Source organism: Cyprinodon tularosa, unplaced genomic scaffold (genome assembly GCF_016077235.1).
Source record: "Cyprinodon tularosa strain WSP-4 unplaced genomic scaffold, ASM1607723v1 ctg159, whole genome shotgun sequence".
NCBI classification, from domain to species: Eukaryota; Metazoa; Chordata; class Actinopteri; order Cyprinodontiformes; family Cyprinodontidae; genus Cyprinodon; species Cyprinodon tularosa.
Genome location: NW_024038427.1, coordinates 1,061,446 through 1,075,889, shown reverse-complemented (window position 1 = coordinate 1,075,889; position 14,444 = coordinate 1,061,446). Strand labels below are relative to the sequence as shown.

The window sequence follows — 14,444 nt, the reverse complement described above, 5'->3', positions numbered from 1 at the left end:
TTATGCTCTTTTTATAAGCAAGAGCTGCTGAGCTAACAGCCAAACCAAAATAAACAAGGCGGAACAGGAGGACAGCCATAGCTGATCTATCACATCTGTTTGTCAGAATCCAAGATTTCATCTTTGAAACAGAAACAGCAAGAGCATAAAAGCTTATGTTGTTGTGATTTCTTAAAGCATCTGCTGGATTGGCTACAACCAAAGTTTGGAGGTGAGCATTGGTGTCATTTCACACGACCAGTTCAAAGGGTTCTGCTGAATGTTTCTTCTTTCCCAGAACAGATTAGATCGGACCAGTCCCAGATTAACGATGTGTAGAACTAAAGCTCAGGGTTATACATTATGAGACTGACTTGCAAGGTTATCTTCTGTCCATCTAGTATCTGACCTTTGCTTCAGGAGTATCCAGGGACGCACCGTACACCGCCTTTTATATGTTAATATATTCATTTCCTCTTTATTTCAATTATTAGTGGCACATTTATTCAAGAATTCACTGATGTGTTAAATTTTAATCATGGCACCTCTGGACCTCAACAATAAACCCAATGTAATCCATTCTTCTGTGTTATGAAAACGTTGAAGTGAGTTTTGACTTTTTGTTATACAACCAGATTTATCTTCTCTTAAAATTGAATAACAGGAGGGTTTTTATGCTTTAATGAAGCCAGCTTTGCGGCGGTGGGCGGGACTTAAAAAATGAGGGAGGTTTATGATTGGCGCTGCTTTTACAGAAACCCAATCCGCATTCAGAGGTGCTGAAGTGGGCGCAGTTTGGAGGCACGCGCGGTTAATTTTAGTTTGTGTTGGTTGGATAGAGGGGAGGAAAAGGAGGAGGAAGGGGATGAAGAGGAGGAGGAGGAAAAGGGGGAGGCAACCATCTCAACTATCTTTTTTTTTTTTTCCATTGGTACCAACGGGCACAACTGGCTCAGGCGTGTAACAGACCGCTCCAACTGAACTGCAATTTTCTGCTTTTTATGCAAAGAAATCGCATCTTTAAAACGCATGATCCCTAAACAGTTGCTGGTTAGTTGGTGTCTTAACCCTGCAAGCTTTACATAAGATTTATAGTAGCATTTGACATCGAAGAGGAGAGGGAGGAAAATATGTCGGCGAGTCGATAAAGCACCATGGAGAGCCTACAGGTCGTCCTCATATAAGAGATGGGATTTGTTTTGCGTAAAAAGTCATGGATGGAGGAAACCCAGAGGTGAGTTAGGGGCGAAAACTCTTTAGAATATACAATTTTTTATATATATATAAGGAGGCGAGTTGTGTTAAAAAAAAAAAAGAGACAAAGCTGAAAATGAAATATTTCTTTGGACTGATGAGGGCAGGAGAAGCAGGATGTGGCATCACCCTGCGCTCTGAGTGACTGTGGGCAGTGCCGAGCTGCTGGGGACAACCGGTGGTCGCTTCCTCCCTCAAGCCGCTATTCTCCTCCATAATGCTCATCAAATAATTTTTATTTCATTTTTCACGTGCCTGTCTGCCTTCAACTTCTATCTTTGACTCCCGAAGTCTCTAAATTAGGAAAATAAAAGATAGAATCTAAAAAAACAAAAATAGGAAGGGGGGAGGAGGAGGGAGGTGGAAAGAAGAAGGATTAGGGCCCCCACGGAGCCGCCTATATGAAGATGCTGATGTGTGACCGCGGCGTCCAGATGCTCGTGACGACGGTGGGCGCGTTCGCCGCCTTCAGCCTCATGACCATCGCCGTCGGCACGGACTACTGGCTGTACTCGCGCGGGGTTTGCCGCGTGAAGAGCAGCGGCGACAACGACACGAGCCGCAAGAACGAGGAGGTGATGACGCATTCCGGCCTCTGGCGAACCTGCTGTCTGGAAGGTACGTGATCAGTCTGTCTGTCTGCCTTCCTGTCTGTCTGTGCGTTTGCATGGGTACGTCCCATGCGTTCACGTGCAGCCCCCTCTTCTCTGCACGCATGCGGTGGCAGACACCCTCCTATCTCCCATGCATTGCCAGACCAGAGGAGCATCATTGACTGCAGCTCTTCTAATCAAGAACTTGGATGCTCCTTCTCTCCAATGGAAAGCCTGCAATCCTGCAGACAGGAGTCTTTCCCAGTCAGAAATATAACTAATAAACGCCTCAATCTGCATGTTTTCTTTCTGCATCCCTGACAGACATTTTCCATAAACTAATCTGTTTGATGGGTTACATAGCTTTTTTCTGCTGACAGCTTCAGATGAATGACACTGGGGCTGTGTGGAGCCAGCAACTGTTGAATGAAGTAAACAAACACAAAATAAATTTAAAAATGACTGCTTTAGTGTGTTCCTATACAGCACTGTGCAAATTAAGTAAACCTTAATTTAGGCAGATTTTCTTGTAGTCTTTAGCAAGGTTACTAATGCTCCAGAAAAAGCCATGTTCAAAAATTCCATTTAATCTTACTTTGTTTTGCAAAAAATGTATTTCCATCTCAAGATGTCTGTCTGTTTAAAATCATTCGGCTGGGCTTAAAGAGATAAACAGATCAAAGCAGCATATGTGTTGCTTTTAAATTCAACTGCCCTCTTACTCTGGCACTCTGAATTAAACCGACTAGTGTCATTTTAAACTTTGACCTGATATATTTTATCGAATTTAGATTGGCATATATGAGTTAAATTATCCAATAAAAAAAGACAACATTTAGAAAATCCTAAAGACAACATCAAAGTTTGCTGATCCTTATTGCAATGCCAGTAAGAGCCAATTTTAACTTAATTGAAAAAAAATTTTTTTAGTTTTTTTGTGATGGTAATCAATCAATATGTGGGGAAAATAAACAAATTATATGGTCAGTATTAATTGTAATTTCCCATCAGCAGCACTTCATCTGCACACAAGGCATGCTAAGGCATCTGAGGAAGTGAATCACTTAATTTTTAATCAGTAAATGCAGTAGATTCAACATTTTTCCTCTTTTAATTTCAGTATAAATGCAAATCTTCTGTAAAGAGCACATATGTTTTGTAAGAGAACAAACAGCACAATGAAGAAACACAGCAAACTTCCAGCTATAATATAATATTTCAAAACAATTCAGGCGTGCTGTATAAATAAATAAAGTAAGTTTTCTGTCCCTTAGCCATGGACCATGGAAAATTTGAATCTCCTGTCTGAAGGTGCAAGCTCATATTTCACTGTTTGGTGGTTAAATAGAACAGGGGACAATAACAAGGGCTAGATTTGAGCCACCTTTAAAAAATCTCAAACAACTTTGACAAGGTGATGAGTTTACTGGCATTTTTTTATATTTATAATTTTTTTGTCTGCTAATAAAAGGCTGCTTAACATGCAATAAATATAAAATGAAGCACTGATTCTCAGCTTGGACATGCTCTGCAAATTCCCTCTTAAATGATCAAACTGGTGGATTTAGGACCTCTTTCTAAAATATATACATGGAATTTACTTTTATGATATTCTGTTGATTGGACAACTTGAGAAGGTAGGCAAGAACGTAGCCATTTTTGGAAGCAAACTAATAAAAATCTCAATCAAAGTTTTCCCCTCACCCATGAAGGGGACACATATGTCACATGCAAAACATGGATTCTGGAACAAATTAGAACAAAATGGAATTGTTTGCCTAAGTGTGAAATACAAGTGTAAAATTAAAATGTGGTTCTTACTTGGGCTGAAACAATTAATGGAATTAATAGTGATTAATTGATTGTTAAAATAAATCAAATTTAGTAATCTATTAATCATTAAATGGAGTATAGAGACTGTACAGCATGTCTTTCACTGGCAGAGCAACCCACTTAGAGCAGCAATTATATCAAAATTGTAAAAAAAAAAAAAAAAAAAAGGAAAACATATAAATATTTTGCATTTAAGATTTTTAAAAAAAGTTTTTCGCCCAGCAATATGCTCTATCCTGAACTCCTCAAGTGGAAAGATTTTAGTTTCACCTGGTTTAATTTCTGACAAAAATCTTCTTTAGGGAACCTTTGGTTGTCCGATTATTAATCGATCAATCAAAAAAATAGTCGACAGATTAATTTGCAGAATATTGATTTGTTGCAGCCTTAGTAGTAGTTACAGCATGGCGGTGGCAGCAGCATGCTGTGGGGATGCTTTTCTTCTTCAGCAACAAAGCTGCCTAGAGTTGATGGTTGGAACTAAATACAGGATAATGCTGAAAAAAAAAGATGCAAAATATGTGAGCCTGGGCAGTATGTTTACCTTCCTGCAAGATGGTTCTAAACATCCAGGGGTTTAGATCAGATCATGTTCCTCTGTTAGAAGGGCCAAACCAATCCAAACCTCGGTCCAACTAAATACAGCCCAAAGTAAAACATTTAAGATCTGCAATGTTGCCAGGGACACACTGTAATTCTTAAAACTTGCAGCATTTATTGCAGAAGGAATGAATACAAATACCTACAAAACTTTTTAGATGTGAGAATGTGAGTTATTTTCCTTTTATATTACGGTTATGCCTTGCTTTGTATTGCTGTGTTTGTTAAAATCACAAGAAAATGAGATGGAATTGGTGCTTTGAAGCTGAATAAAGTGTATGGTGCAGGGTGTAAACATGGAAATCCTTCTGTTCATCAGCACTGCCCAGTTCATTCTGGGGCATCCATAGGTGGAAGGGGACCAGAAGGAATAGGTATTTCCCTTCATGCTATAGAGACATATTCAGGTATGATGGCAATAGAACGCATTTAAAACAGGGTGCTCACATCTAACCTGATTGCATACTCGCTCCACTTCATTTGAAGAATGTTTTTTATTTGCTCTCTTGATATCTCGACTCTAATCTGCCATAGATAGTTTTCCTTCCTTTATTCTTTCTGTCCATTTCTCTTAATTTTGCCAATAGGAGAATATGGAAGTAAAGAAAGGTTCAAAGTTAGAACAAAGGCTTTTTATTTATTTCTATACATTTTTCCTGTAGACACCTGACTTCCTTTTTTGTGTCGCATTCTCATTGTTGGCTGGTAGTTTTAGAAATTGCTCCTGAATTGCAATCAATTATGATACTAGATGTTCAGTTCAGCTGATGTTTTTAGCAGAGGTTTTCTGGGTTTAGGAATCAAATATTGGTCGTTTTAAAAGCTATGCAATTGTAAAATCTCAATATCCATATCCATGAAAATATTCAATACTACCACTGGGATAAAAAACAACATTTAATAAAGGCATAAAAAAGAAAAACTGAGCTTTTTCAATCTTACCATAAAACATACTTTCCTAACAGAATCACAGATGGTAGTTAAATACATGTACAAAATAAATATCCCAAAAATATGCTATAGCAAAAATATGTAAACACTTGTTTTTATTATCAATACCATTCTAAATTAGTACTGTATCGAGATGAAGCATTTGAGTATTGATCAGTACTTCTGACAATCCTCCTATGCATCCTTTAGATCCCAAAAAGGTGAAAACTATGAGTTATAAATTAAATGTTAAAATTGCTGGATTGCATTTAATAAAACACAGACATATTAACCATTTGGTCCAGATATTTTTCAAATTCTTAAGCAGGCAAATTTAACTTTAAGAAAAAGTGTCGACAAAATATGTATTAAAAATTCTCTTGAAATCACAGCAACAATGTTCTTTTTTTCTCTCTCTTTTTAGTCCTGCTGTTTTTTTGTTTTTTTTTTTCAGAATATGTCCAGTAATAACTTACCAAAATGGTGCATTCTTTCATAGAAAAGTCTTTTTCTGGTTAATGTGTATTTTAATGGATTAGCATGAAAGTCATTGCCAAGCATAACCATTTCATTCTGGGGGGTGAAGGAGGCTATTATATGGCCAGATGGCGCAGGTACAGAGCTTTAAGGGAGCAAACTCATTCATGCTGGCAAACACCTAAATGCATATGCATAAATGTAAATGCACATATATCTGCATGAATAAATTAAGAAAATTTAGGATATCCCCAAGCTACCATATAAACATAGCTGAAATAGAGCAGAGCAGAAAGTTAATTCAATGTCAGCACAATGTCATGCACACATATACAGAGGCTGACCAGAGAGAAACACTGAGAGGCATGCAGTAATATATATCTGCTCTCTTTTATAGATAGAATTAGCCGCAGAACAACAGTGACTATGCTCTGTTACATATTTAGACTTTCTGTCCATCATATCCCCTCCTTTCAAGTGCTAATTTTAAAATACCTTGTAAGTGAAGAAAAAACTATATATCTAGACACCAGGCTGCGGTCCAAATTTTACAACCAACTGAAAGTAAATGACAGAGTTGGAGAAAACATGCAGGTACATTACAGAAATTAGAATACTTTTAATAAATTTATACATATGAATATACAAATATATAATTCTTTTGTATTTTTGTTTAATATATCTTCCAAAAATTGAAAACTCAATACTCTGTATATCAGAAAAGGTGAATATTGGGAAAGGTCATTTCTAAAGAAACTGGTTGTTAACATAGAGGTTTATTTAACAATATTCAGAGAAAGCTGAGTGGAAGGAAAAGATGCACTAGCAACAGGGATGAATAAAGCTTTTAAGGGATTGTTGGGCAAAATCTGATTAAGAACTAAGGGGAGCTTCACATGGTGTTGAATGCAGCTGAAATCAATGCATCGGGAGCTTTGCACAGACAAATCCTACACATGCCATACGAGCAGCTTACCTGCAATAAAAACAACTGGAACTCCTTTGTGATGAAAGAAAAGTTTGCATTTCATCCGGAAACAATGTCCTAGAGTGAAGGAGGAGCAAAGAGGCATGGAATCCTTGAATTTTGATAAAAAGGCTAATTTGTTTCAATTGCTTTTCAAAGTGGGAAGGTTAGGAGGGCATGTGATTCAAGTATGGCATGTGTGTTGGTCTTCTTGATCCAGCAAATGGCTTATGAAAGATAAGCTGCTTGATAAACCATCCACATAATCTACAATCAGAGCTGAAGCTAAAGGTTTAGAACAACTGAAAGTGTTCTAATAATACTTGTTTAAGGAGTGAATGGACGCAGGACTGGATGAGTGGTTGACAGATCTTGCGATATCTTTACGTCAGCAAGATGGCATTAGACTGGTTGTAAATAGTCTAATTCAGGTAGAACAAACCAATAAATATAAGCCGAGACTATTACCAATTAACAATTAAACTTAATTTTCTTCTATTTAACTACTCAAACTGGACGAGGAAACTTTGGAGAGCCTGGAGAGTTACGTGGATGAGTGCTTTGACAGTGCCACACCCGAAGCCACACAAACATCCAAATGCTCTGGTTCTGAGTGTTCAGTCAGCTACTATCTCTCTAGAAGAAAACTATGCAGACATTCTGGATGCCATTGACAAAAAGCTTGCCAGCTTTGATGCCCGCTTTGCCCTGATTGAAATTCCCAATGAATAATTCCAGGCTATGAGGGAATAATTTGAATTCAATCAAGCTCAGCTAATTTCAATTGCCTCTGAAAATAAAACGCGGAAGTAGGACAATAAAAAAAACCACCAGATGGAATGTCACAGCTTCCAGTAGAATTCTATAAGGAATGCTGGAATATCCTGGAACCAGCATTCCACAGAATGCTGCAGAAAACTGAGGAGAAGGGCATGCTTCCACTAAATACAGTATTAGTCTGCTGCGAAACCAATGTATGCAGGGACATACATTGAAAAAAATTAAAACCAAAATATTATCACTAGATGCAGAAAAAGTCTTTGATAGACTTAATTGGAAGCATTTGTTTGCATCTCTACATAAATTCGGCTTGGTTACATAAATTGGTTAAAAATACTATATAGCTCCACAACAGCATTTATTAGAACAAATAAACAATGATATTTAAACTGATATTAAATGTATTGCATGCAGAAACATAAAATGTAAAGTCAGCCTTTATGTAGACGATGCATTACTCTTTCCCCAGCACCTTTAAAAGGTAGGTCTGTTTGCATGTCTATAATAGAAGACAGATTTAAGATTATTGAAACAGGTCTACAGATGCTACCAAATCTAAAGGATTTACTAAGCTTTAATTCCTTTAAAATGATTATCTTAAATATATAGGAGTTTATCCAAAATAGATGAGTCTGTCATTTCCCATTGGAAAATGGAAAACTGAATTATCAGTTAGGCTCAGAATGTATGGTCTAAAATCTGTCTGATATCTGCTGGCAATGCTCAAGTAATACACCAGATGACTATATACATGCACTATGGTTATGCACACCTGTAAAGAGGTTCTATTGTCCGGTATGTGAGGTTATGTCAGAGGGTCTGAGATTTAATATTTCACCCCCTCCCTCAGTCTGTTTACTGGGTAACCTAGATGATGTCACCTTAGACAGAGATTCTCTCTGTCATCTTCACTGTCTTGTGTAGACAAAGAAGACTATCTTCATGAAGTGGAAAAATAAAAACAGTTAAAATATTACCCAGTACAAAGACATTTGGTTAGATTATATTGATCTAGAGATAGATTCTGCCTCATCACTAAATCAGACTCTCTGCACACCTTTAATGAGCTACCTTTCCAAGTAGGGGTGTGTGGCCTGTTGCTCGGTCTGGTTGGGTGCTGAGGGTGATTTGGAGTGCCTCTGGGTTTGAGGGCTTCCCGGGGAGGGTCACCAGGGGGATTATATGTGGGCCACATTGCTCCTGCTAGGGAAGTGCATTGGGAATTGGGACCTCTGGAGGCTGGGTGCATGGTTTCTGGGATCTTCGTCAGCAGACATGGTTTACTGGCCTGATGGCTGTGTCATGCCGGAGTGGATCTTAGGTAGGCATGGGGTCCATAGGGTGGCCTGTCTTTGGGTGGGGTACCTACTGGGGTTGAGGGCTTGGTTCCAGACCGACGTGCCGCCTGGTTTGTCCACTGGTGCCTGCTCTTGGGTCCACCAGCGCCCCTGCTGCCACTGGGGCCATTGAACTGTTGGGGAACATCCCTTATACATGATCCTGCAGGTGCTCTCCCCTACAGGGGACACACTGTCAGTAAGCGGGTGGAGGGAGGTTGGTGAGGGGTTGCTTAATAAAAAATAATGCTTGTTTACGACATTAAACAATGTTTCGAGATACCAGTGTATTTCCTTCATACTCTCGGATGGAGAAATATAGGAAAGAGTGGCCTTTATGGTCATCAAGTCCACATAACCATCAAACATTAGCTATATCCCAACCAGCTGTTTGGGAGGCATGCTTGAAAACAAATCTGTCCTGCTGCCATCGACATGTTGGATTCACTATACTCTACTTGGTCTTTATGTGGAGCAAACATACTTTGGTGTGGGAAAAAAAAAGATTAATATATGATATTAAGTATCATGTAGTGAATTTTATTTCCGTGCACAGTGCCGTGACGTTTTTAAAATACAACTTTTTAAAACAACAATGTGGTGAACTTTGCACAAAAAGAAAACTTAAATTGGGTCATCACTGGATCATTTAAGAAGATAATGATCCAAAATATTTAGCTGAATCAACCCTTTCACCATACAGACATAACTATGTAAAAAAACTGGTATTACCTCACCAACTTAATAACATATGTGATGTTGTAGAAAATAAAATTAAAAAATGAAATAAAAGGAATTATTGTGTCCTAAATAAGATTTTTTTTCGAAGATCAGACAAAGGCTGTTAGAGATTTTTTTTTAACTCAATAAATAACCAACTTTAGATAATTACTTACACTTGGAAAGAAATGATTTATTTGCATCTATTGAGCCTAATGATTGTAAATGTTTGCAGTTCTTTTGCCAGGTAACAGCATGGGGTCATTGTGGAATTTCTTGCAGGAGTAAATGCTTTTCTCTGCAGGTGGGCTGTGGTGTTATGGAAAATGAGGGCAAAAAAAGTCAGCAGTTGGGGGGAGGGCACATGAATGAAGAAAGGCTGGGATGTTCATGAATGAAGCGGGGGGGTGAGGAGAAAGGTAGTAAGTTAAAAGTGATGGATGAGATGTGCATACCCTCAGTTTCAAGTGAATCTCCAGGGAACCTTAGGCTGCACTGCTGCCAAAAATGATCTCATACTACAGATTAAGATGAGCACAAAAAGCAAATAAATGTATCAACTGAAAGACAATGCCGGTGAAAAGAGAGAGAGCTTAAAATAACAAAACAGACACTAAAGATATGGAGTGTTTCAAGTGTCACCTGACAGTAATGGGTGCTGGCATGAAGATGGAAGAGGTTTGGGCTGGTTTAGTGAGAGATAGATAATGGGTCTTTAAGTTTCATGTGGTGCTGCAGAGATAGTCCTGTATATTTTATCTTTTGCTACAGTATGTAGGTTGTTAAAGGGAAATGTGATGCATCCGAAGAGTCAAAGCAAAGAAGCATGTTGTATACGATTCAACTCAATAGAGGAAAAGTGAAAACAAAGGTTAAAGCTGTGACAGGCTCATTTCATGGAGGAGGAATTTAAGGCAGCCTAAAATGAGAGAACCAAGGCTTAAACTTTAGAAATGACTTCAACTTTTGATGAAATGCCTTATTTGTCTTTTTATGCAGAGTATGTAATAGGAAGAGGGGCATTACTTCCTCTTTATTTCATCCATGTCATATAATCTTTAGCCTATTTAATTAGAAGGAAGGTCACTTTTAGTTGCAGTCCCACTTGCAATGCTGATGTGAGTAAACCTTCAGCGGCACTGACAGAGATTTTGCACAACATTACATGAGAACAGGCAATATTATAACCAGGTTTTTGCTTATTTGTAGTTTGGCAAAACATACAATAAGGGAAATACTGACACAAAATGTAAATACATTAAATGAGATTACCTTTCATTTACTGAACTTATAATTATGATATATATATAATTATAATATATATATAATTATAATTTAGGGCTACACTACTATAGTGAAGGTCTTCGGCTGAAGGACTTCTAGCTGCGGGATATTTTTATTTTTTGTCTTTGTGACACCATGGTTGGGTTTAATAGAATTCTAATTCTCGATTAACATTTTAGTCAGCATGCCTCATGACAGTGCCCCAGGCAGCTGGATGAAACAGCAGACAGCTTTTGAAATCTTGTAGAGAAGACTCCTTAAAGTATGAAGGCTGTTACAAAAGTCATTCCCACAGTTTGGATGTGACATTTAACGCCAGCCTATGTCTATGTAGTTTTTAACGACGGGAACCAGAACAAGTGTTTATCAAACTGATAGGAAGTCGGTAGAGATGAGACGGAGGACTGGAATGGGAAGGGTTGGATATTCTCTGAATGTTAGAAGAACTAATGAGAAGAATTGAAACAGGAAAAGAGGTGAGGATGAGAAGGAGGACATGCTGGATGAGGAGGAAAAGAAGGAGAGTGAAAAAGAAGAGGTGCGCAGCTGAGCAGAACCTTCCTTCTTTTCTTTCATCAGGCATCACTGTGGAAACTAGCCCCTTCCTCTCTCCCTCCTCCCTGTTCTTCTTTGCCCACATAGAGGTAATCAGGGAGAGCGAGAGAGGTAGAGAAGCGGAGAGAAAGTGGCATAGTCACCCAGCTTGAGCTGTCAGAGGCACTCTGAGGAAACAAGCAGTCCAATTTGCTCTGCTTTTCGCCTTTCTTTCCTGTCGCTTGCTTGCTCTCTTCTCTAGTTCGTAAAACCATTTTAGATGTGAGTGCAAGTGGCCACACATTCGCAACTTTTGTAAAACAAGCAAACTCATTTAGGGCACCTTGAATTGGCAAGATTTTCCCCCTCAAAATATCTCTATGTATGCAGATTAGGATTGCACGCTTTTACACGAGAAAACTTGCACAGACATGACTTTGTTATGACTTTATATCTTAAACTTCAATGTTAAAACCAAAAATGAGGAATTTGTGTCTGTTGAACTTTTTCACCACACAGTCAGAAAGTACAAGCATTTTATTGGCCTATTATATTGAAGCTTTTTAATTCAGGAGACTCCAAACTGTTTTAGACTACCTTTATGGTGGCATATTGCATCGTAGCCACTGACAGAAGCATACGATCAGTGCATAGGTGCCACCAGGTTCTCTAACTGTCATAAGCTGGCAAAGGTGGTGGTGGTTCTTAACCTGGCATAAGCCGGAGTAATATGTGTAGTCTAATTTGAATTCTACATATTATGCATCCGAACAGGCTGTGGAAAGTGTTTGCATAAGGAATTCCATTTAGTACAAATCTTCGAGCTGATTGGGTAAGTCAGCAAGCTGTGCCCGCCTCCCATGTCGAGCTTTAGCCAATATGTCTACCTGAAGCTTGGTTTAAACCTGCATCATTAAACAGGGGGGTGAGGGTGCCTGCTCCAAAGTGACGCAAGCATGCCGCCCCCGAGCATGGATCGCGAGCAGCCTCTTTCCAAATGGGACGATACAAAGTTATTGGTCACAAACAAGTTTGCCTGTATTGACATCAAATGGTAGAGAATGTTCAACTGGAGCAGTGTGGTTAAATGCAGTGTTTCTATTGTTTATTCAGTGACTGAAAACAGCATTAAGTGGTGAGTTTATTGGCCAAGCTTGTGGTAAAAAAAAAAAAAAAAAAAAAAAAAAGTTTAGTTTCTGATTCCATCTTATACAGCATAAATAAAGTCTGAAACAACCACCATAGTACACCATACATTCACCATTTATTTAGTAAAATAAAGGTCCGTATGGGCTTCATCCTATGCTACTTCTGGGAGCTAACTTTTTTGGCCTTGGATTTAAGCATTAATCTAGTCTTTTTGAGTTTTGTGGTATATAGTGCGTAATCTAAAGAAAGAAACAACTAAAATGCAAATAAACATATTTAATCATATTTTGCCGGAGTGTCCTGAGCATGTCCGATGATGATGTCAGACAAGCAGTTTAAAAGAGAAAATATAAAAAGCAAATTGTCTACGAAAAGTCATATCATTTTTCTTAAGATGTGTATTAGCATTCTTTTGTCATTTAAGGATTTAAGTAAGTACTTTTAGTACCATAATTACACTATTTAAGGCAACCTGGATGAATATCTGCTTGCACACGTGCAAATGACCTGATGGTAAGGATCGGATAGTGACAAGTAGGATGGGATAGTGACAAGTAGGATGGGATAGTGACAAGTAGGATGTCCACTTTTTATTCTCTTCTTTTCTGCATTTCCACTTGTTATGTTGATCACTGCCCCTCCATGGTTTTTGTGAGTACTGCAGCTACATCTGCATAAACTATAAACGTGTATAGTGTTTTATGGGCTGGTGCAAGATGCGCACAGACGGCATGAAAACCGAACACACTAGTATATCTGTGCCCTAAGCTGTGATGCTACTTTTTTTAAATTATGTTCTTCCCTGATCTGTTGGTACAAGTTAACATGTGTTGATGTATTTGTAATTGCACTACCTAGCATTAACAGTGTTCCAAGACAGGCCAGCTGATTGGCTTGGTTGCCTCTTAACAGTGCCCATTGGTCCGTTCTTAATTATAACTTAATCCAACAAAGATAGCGAACAAAACCTTGACAGAAACTGTGAGAAACAGAAACTAAAAATTGGAGCGCTTACATGACCACCTTCTCGGGCTTTTGCCGGTGAGGGGGATGTAAAGTTCTGTGCGATATAAAGCTGTTCCTGCAGCTTGAGGCGGCTTCTTCAGGTGAGACCCGCTGTACCCTTCATGTTAAAGTGAAGGAGGGGAACAGCGGGAAGATTCAGGTTTGGTATTTTCCTGTCTCCACCTGCAGCCAGCCTTATGTATAGCAGCTTGATGAACTTCAGAGACACTGCGTCAGCGGCATAACGTAAAGTTCCAAGATATCTTAGTAGTACATTGAGATAAAGTCGGGTACAAATGAACTACATTTACTAAGCAAGTGGGTTTTAAAGGCACTAGATTTCATCCCCTTACAAATCTGTTCAGCTTAGATGTAGACAAGGTCTACTCTCACTGTATTTCTGACCACTTCACTTGCCTGCTCAATCTGACTATATACACAGTTGCTCCATTGATTTTATGCCAGCTTGTATCCTTCATTTAACATATTGAGTAAATTTAACACAAGCACATTACAGCCTCACTCTACCTCTACGCTGGAATATTATGTTTTTTTTTTATCCCCATCATTTTAGATAGACTGAGAACAGTAGTATTTATTCGTCAATGAAATTTGTCCTCTGCATTCATTCCATCCCTAAGGGAGCATGTGGGCTGCAACTGTGCAGTGCTGAGGAACAGCTCAAGGACCCAGAGTTACAGTCTGTGGGATATGGACTCTAAGCCCTGCCAGGATCAAAGTTTTCTGCTTGAACCACTAGGCCACCTCTCTCTCCAGATGCCAATGTACCCATAGTTTGCATGGTAGGATTGTGTGAACCCAGTCGTCAGGATAACCTTTGACATAAAACCTGAAGGCAATAAACGGATGCTTTTTAACTCTTTCAGACATCTCAGAGGTGGCTGTATGTATTGTCAGATAAGCTAATCTGCACAGTAAGGTCATTTTAATGGGGATTTGTGGTGTCTTCTGAAGTTACCAGCCTACCAGTTTGACTATTCT

The 14,444-nt window shown here is 38.7% G+C and overlaps 1 protein-coding gene across 1 annotated transcript in view; it reads left to right on the top strand.

The window, feature by feature from the left end:
- Window positions 1–884: 884 nt before the first annotated feature.
- Window positions 885–14,444, top strand: part of cacng3b (calcium channel, voltage-dependent, gamma subunit 3b) — a 37,732-nt gene continuing 24,172 nt past the window's right edge. The window contains exon 1 of the mRNA XM_038280291.1: window positions 885–1,851. Within this exon, the coding sequence (XP_038136219.1) occupies window positions 1,635–1,851 (217 nt within the window). The 5' untranslated portion in view covers window positions 885–1,634. The remainder of the gene's footprint in view (window positions 1,852–14,444) is intronic.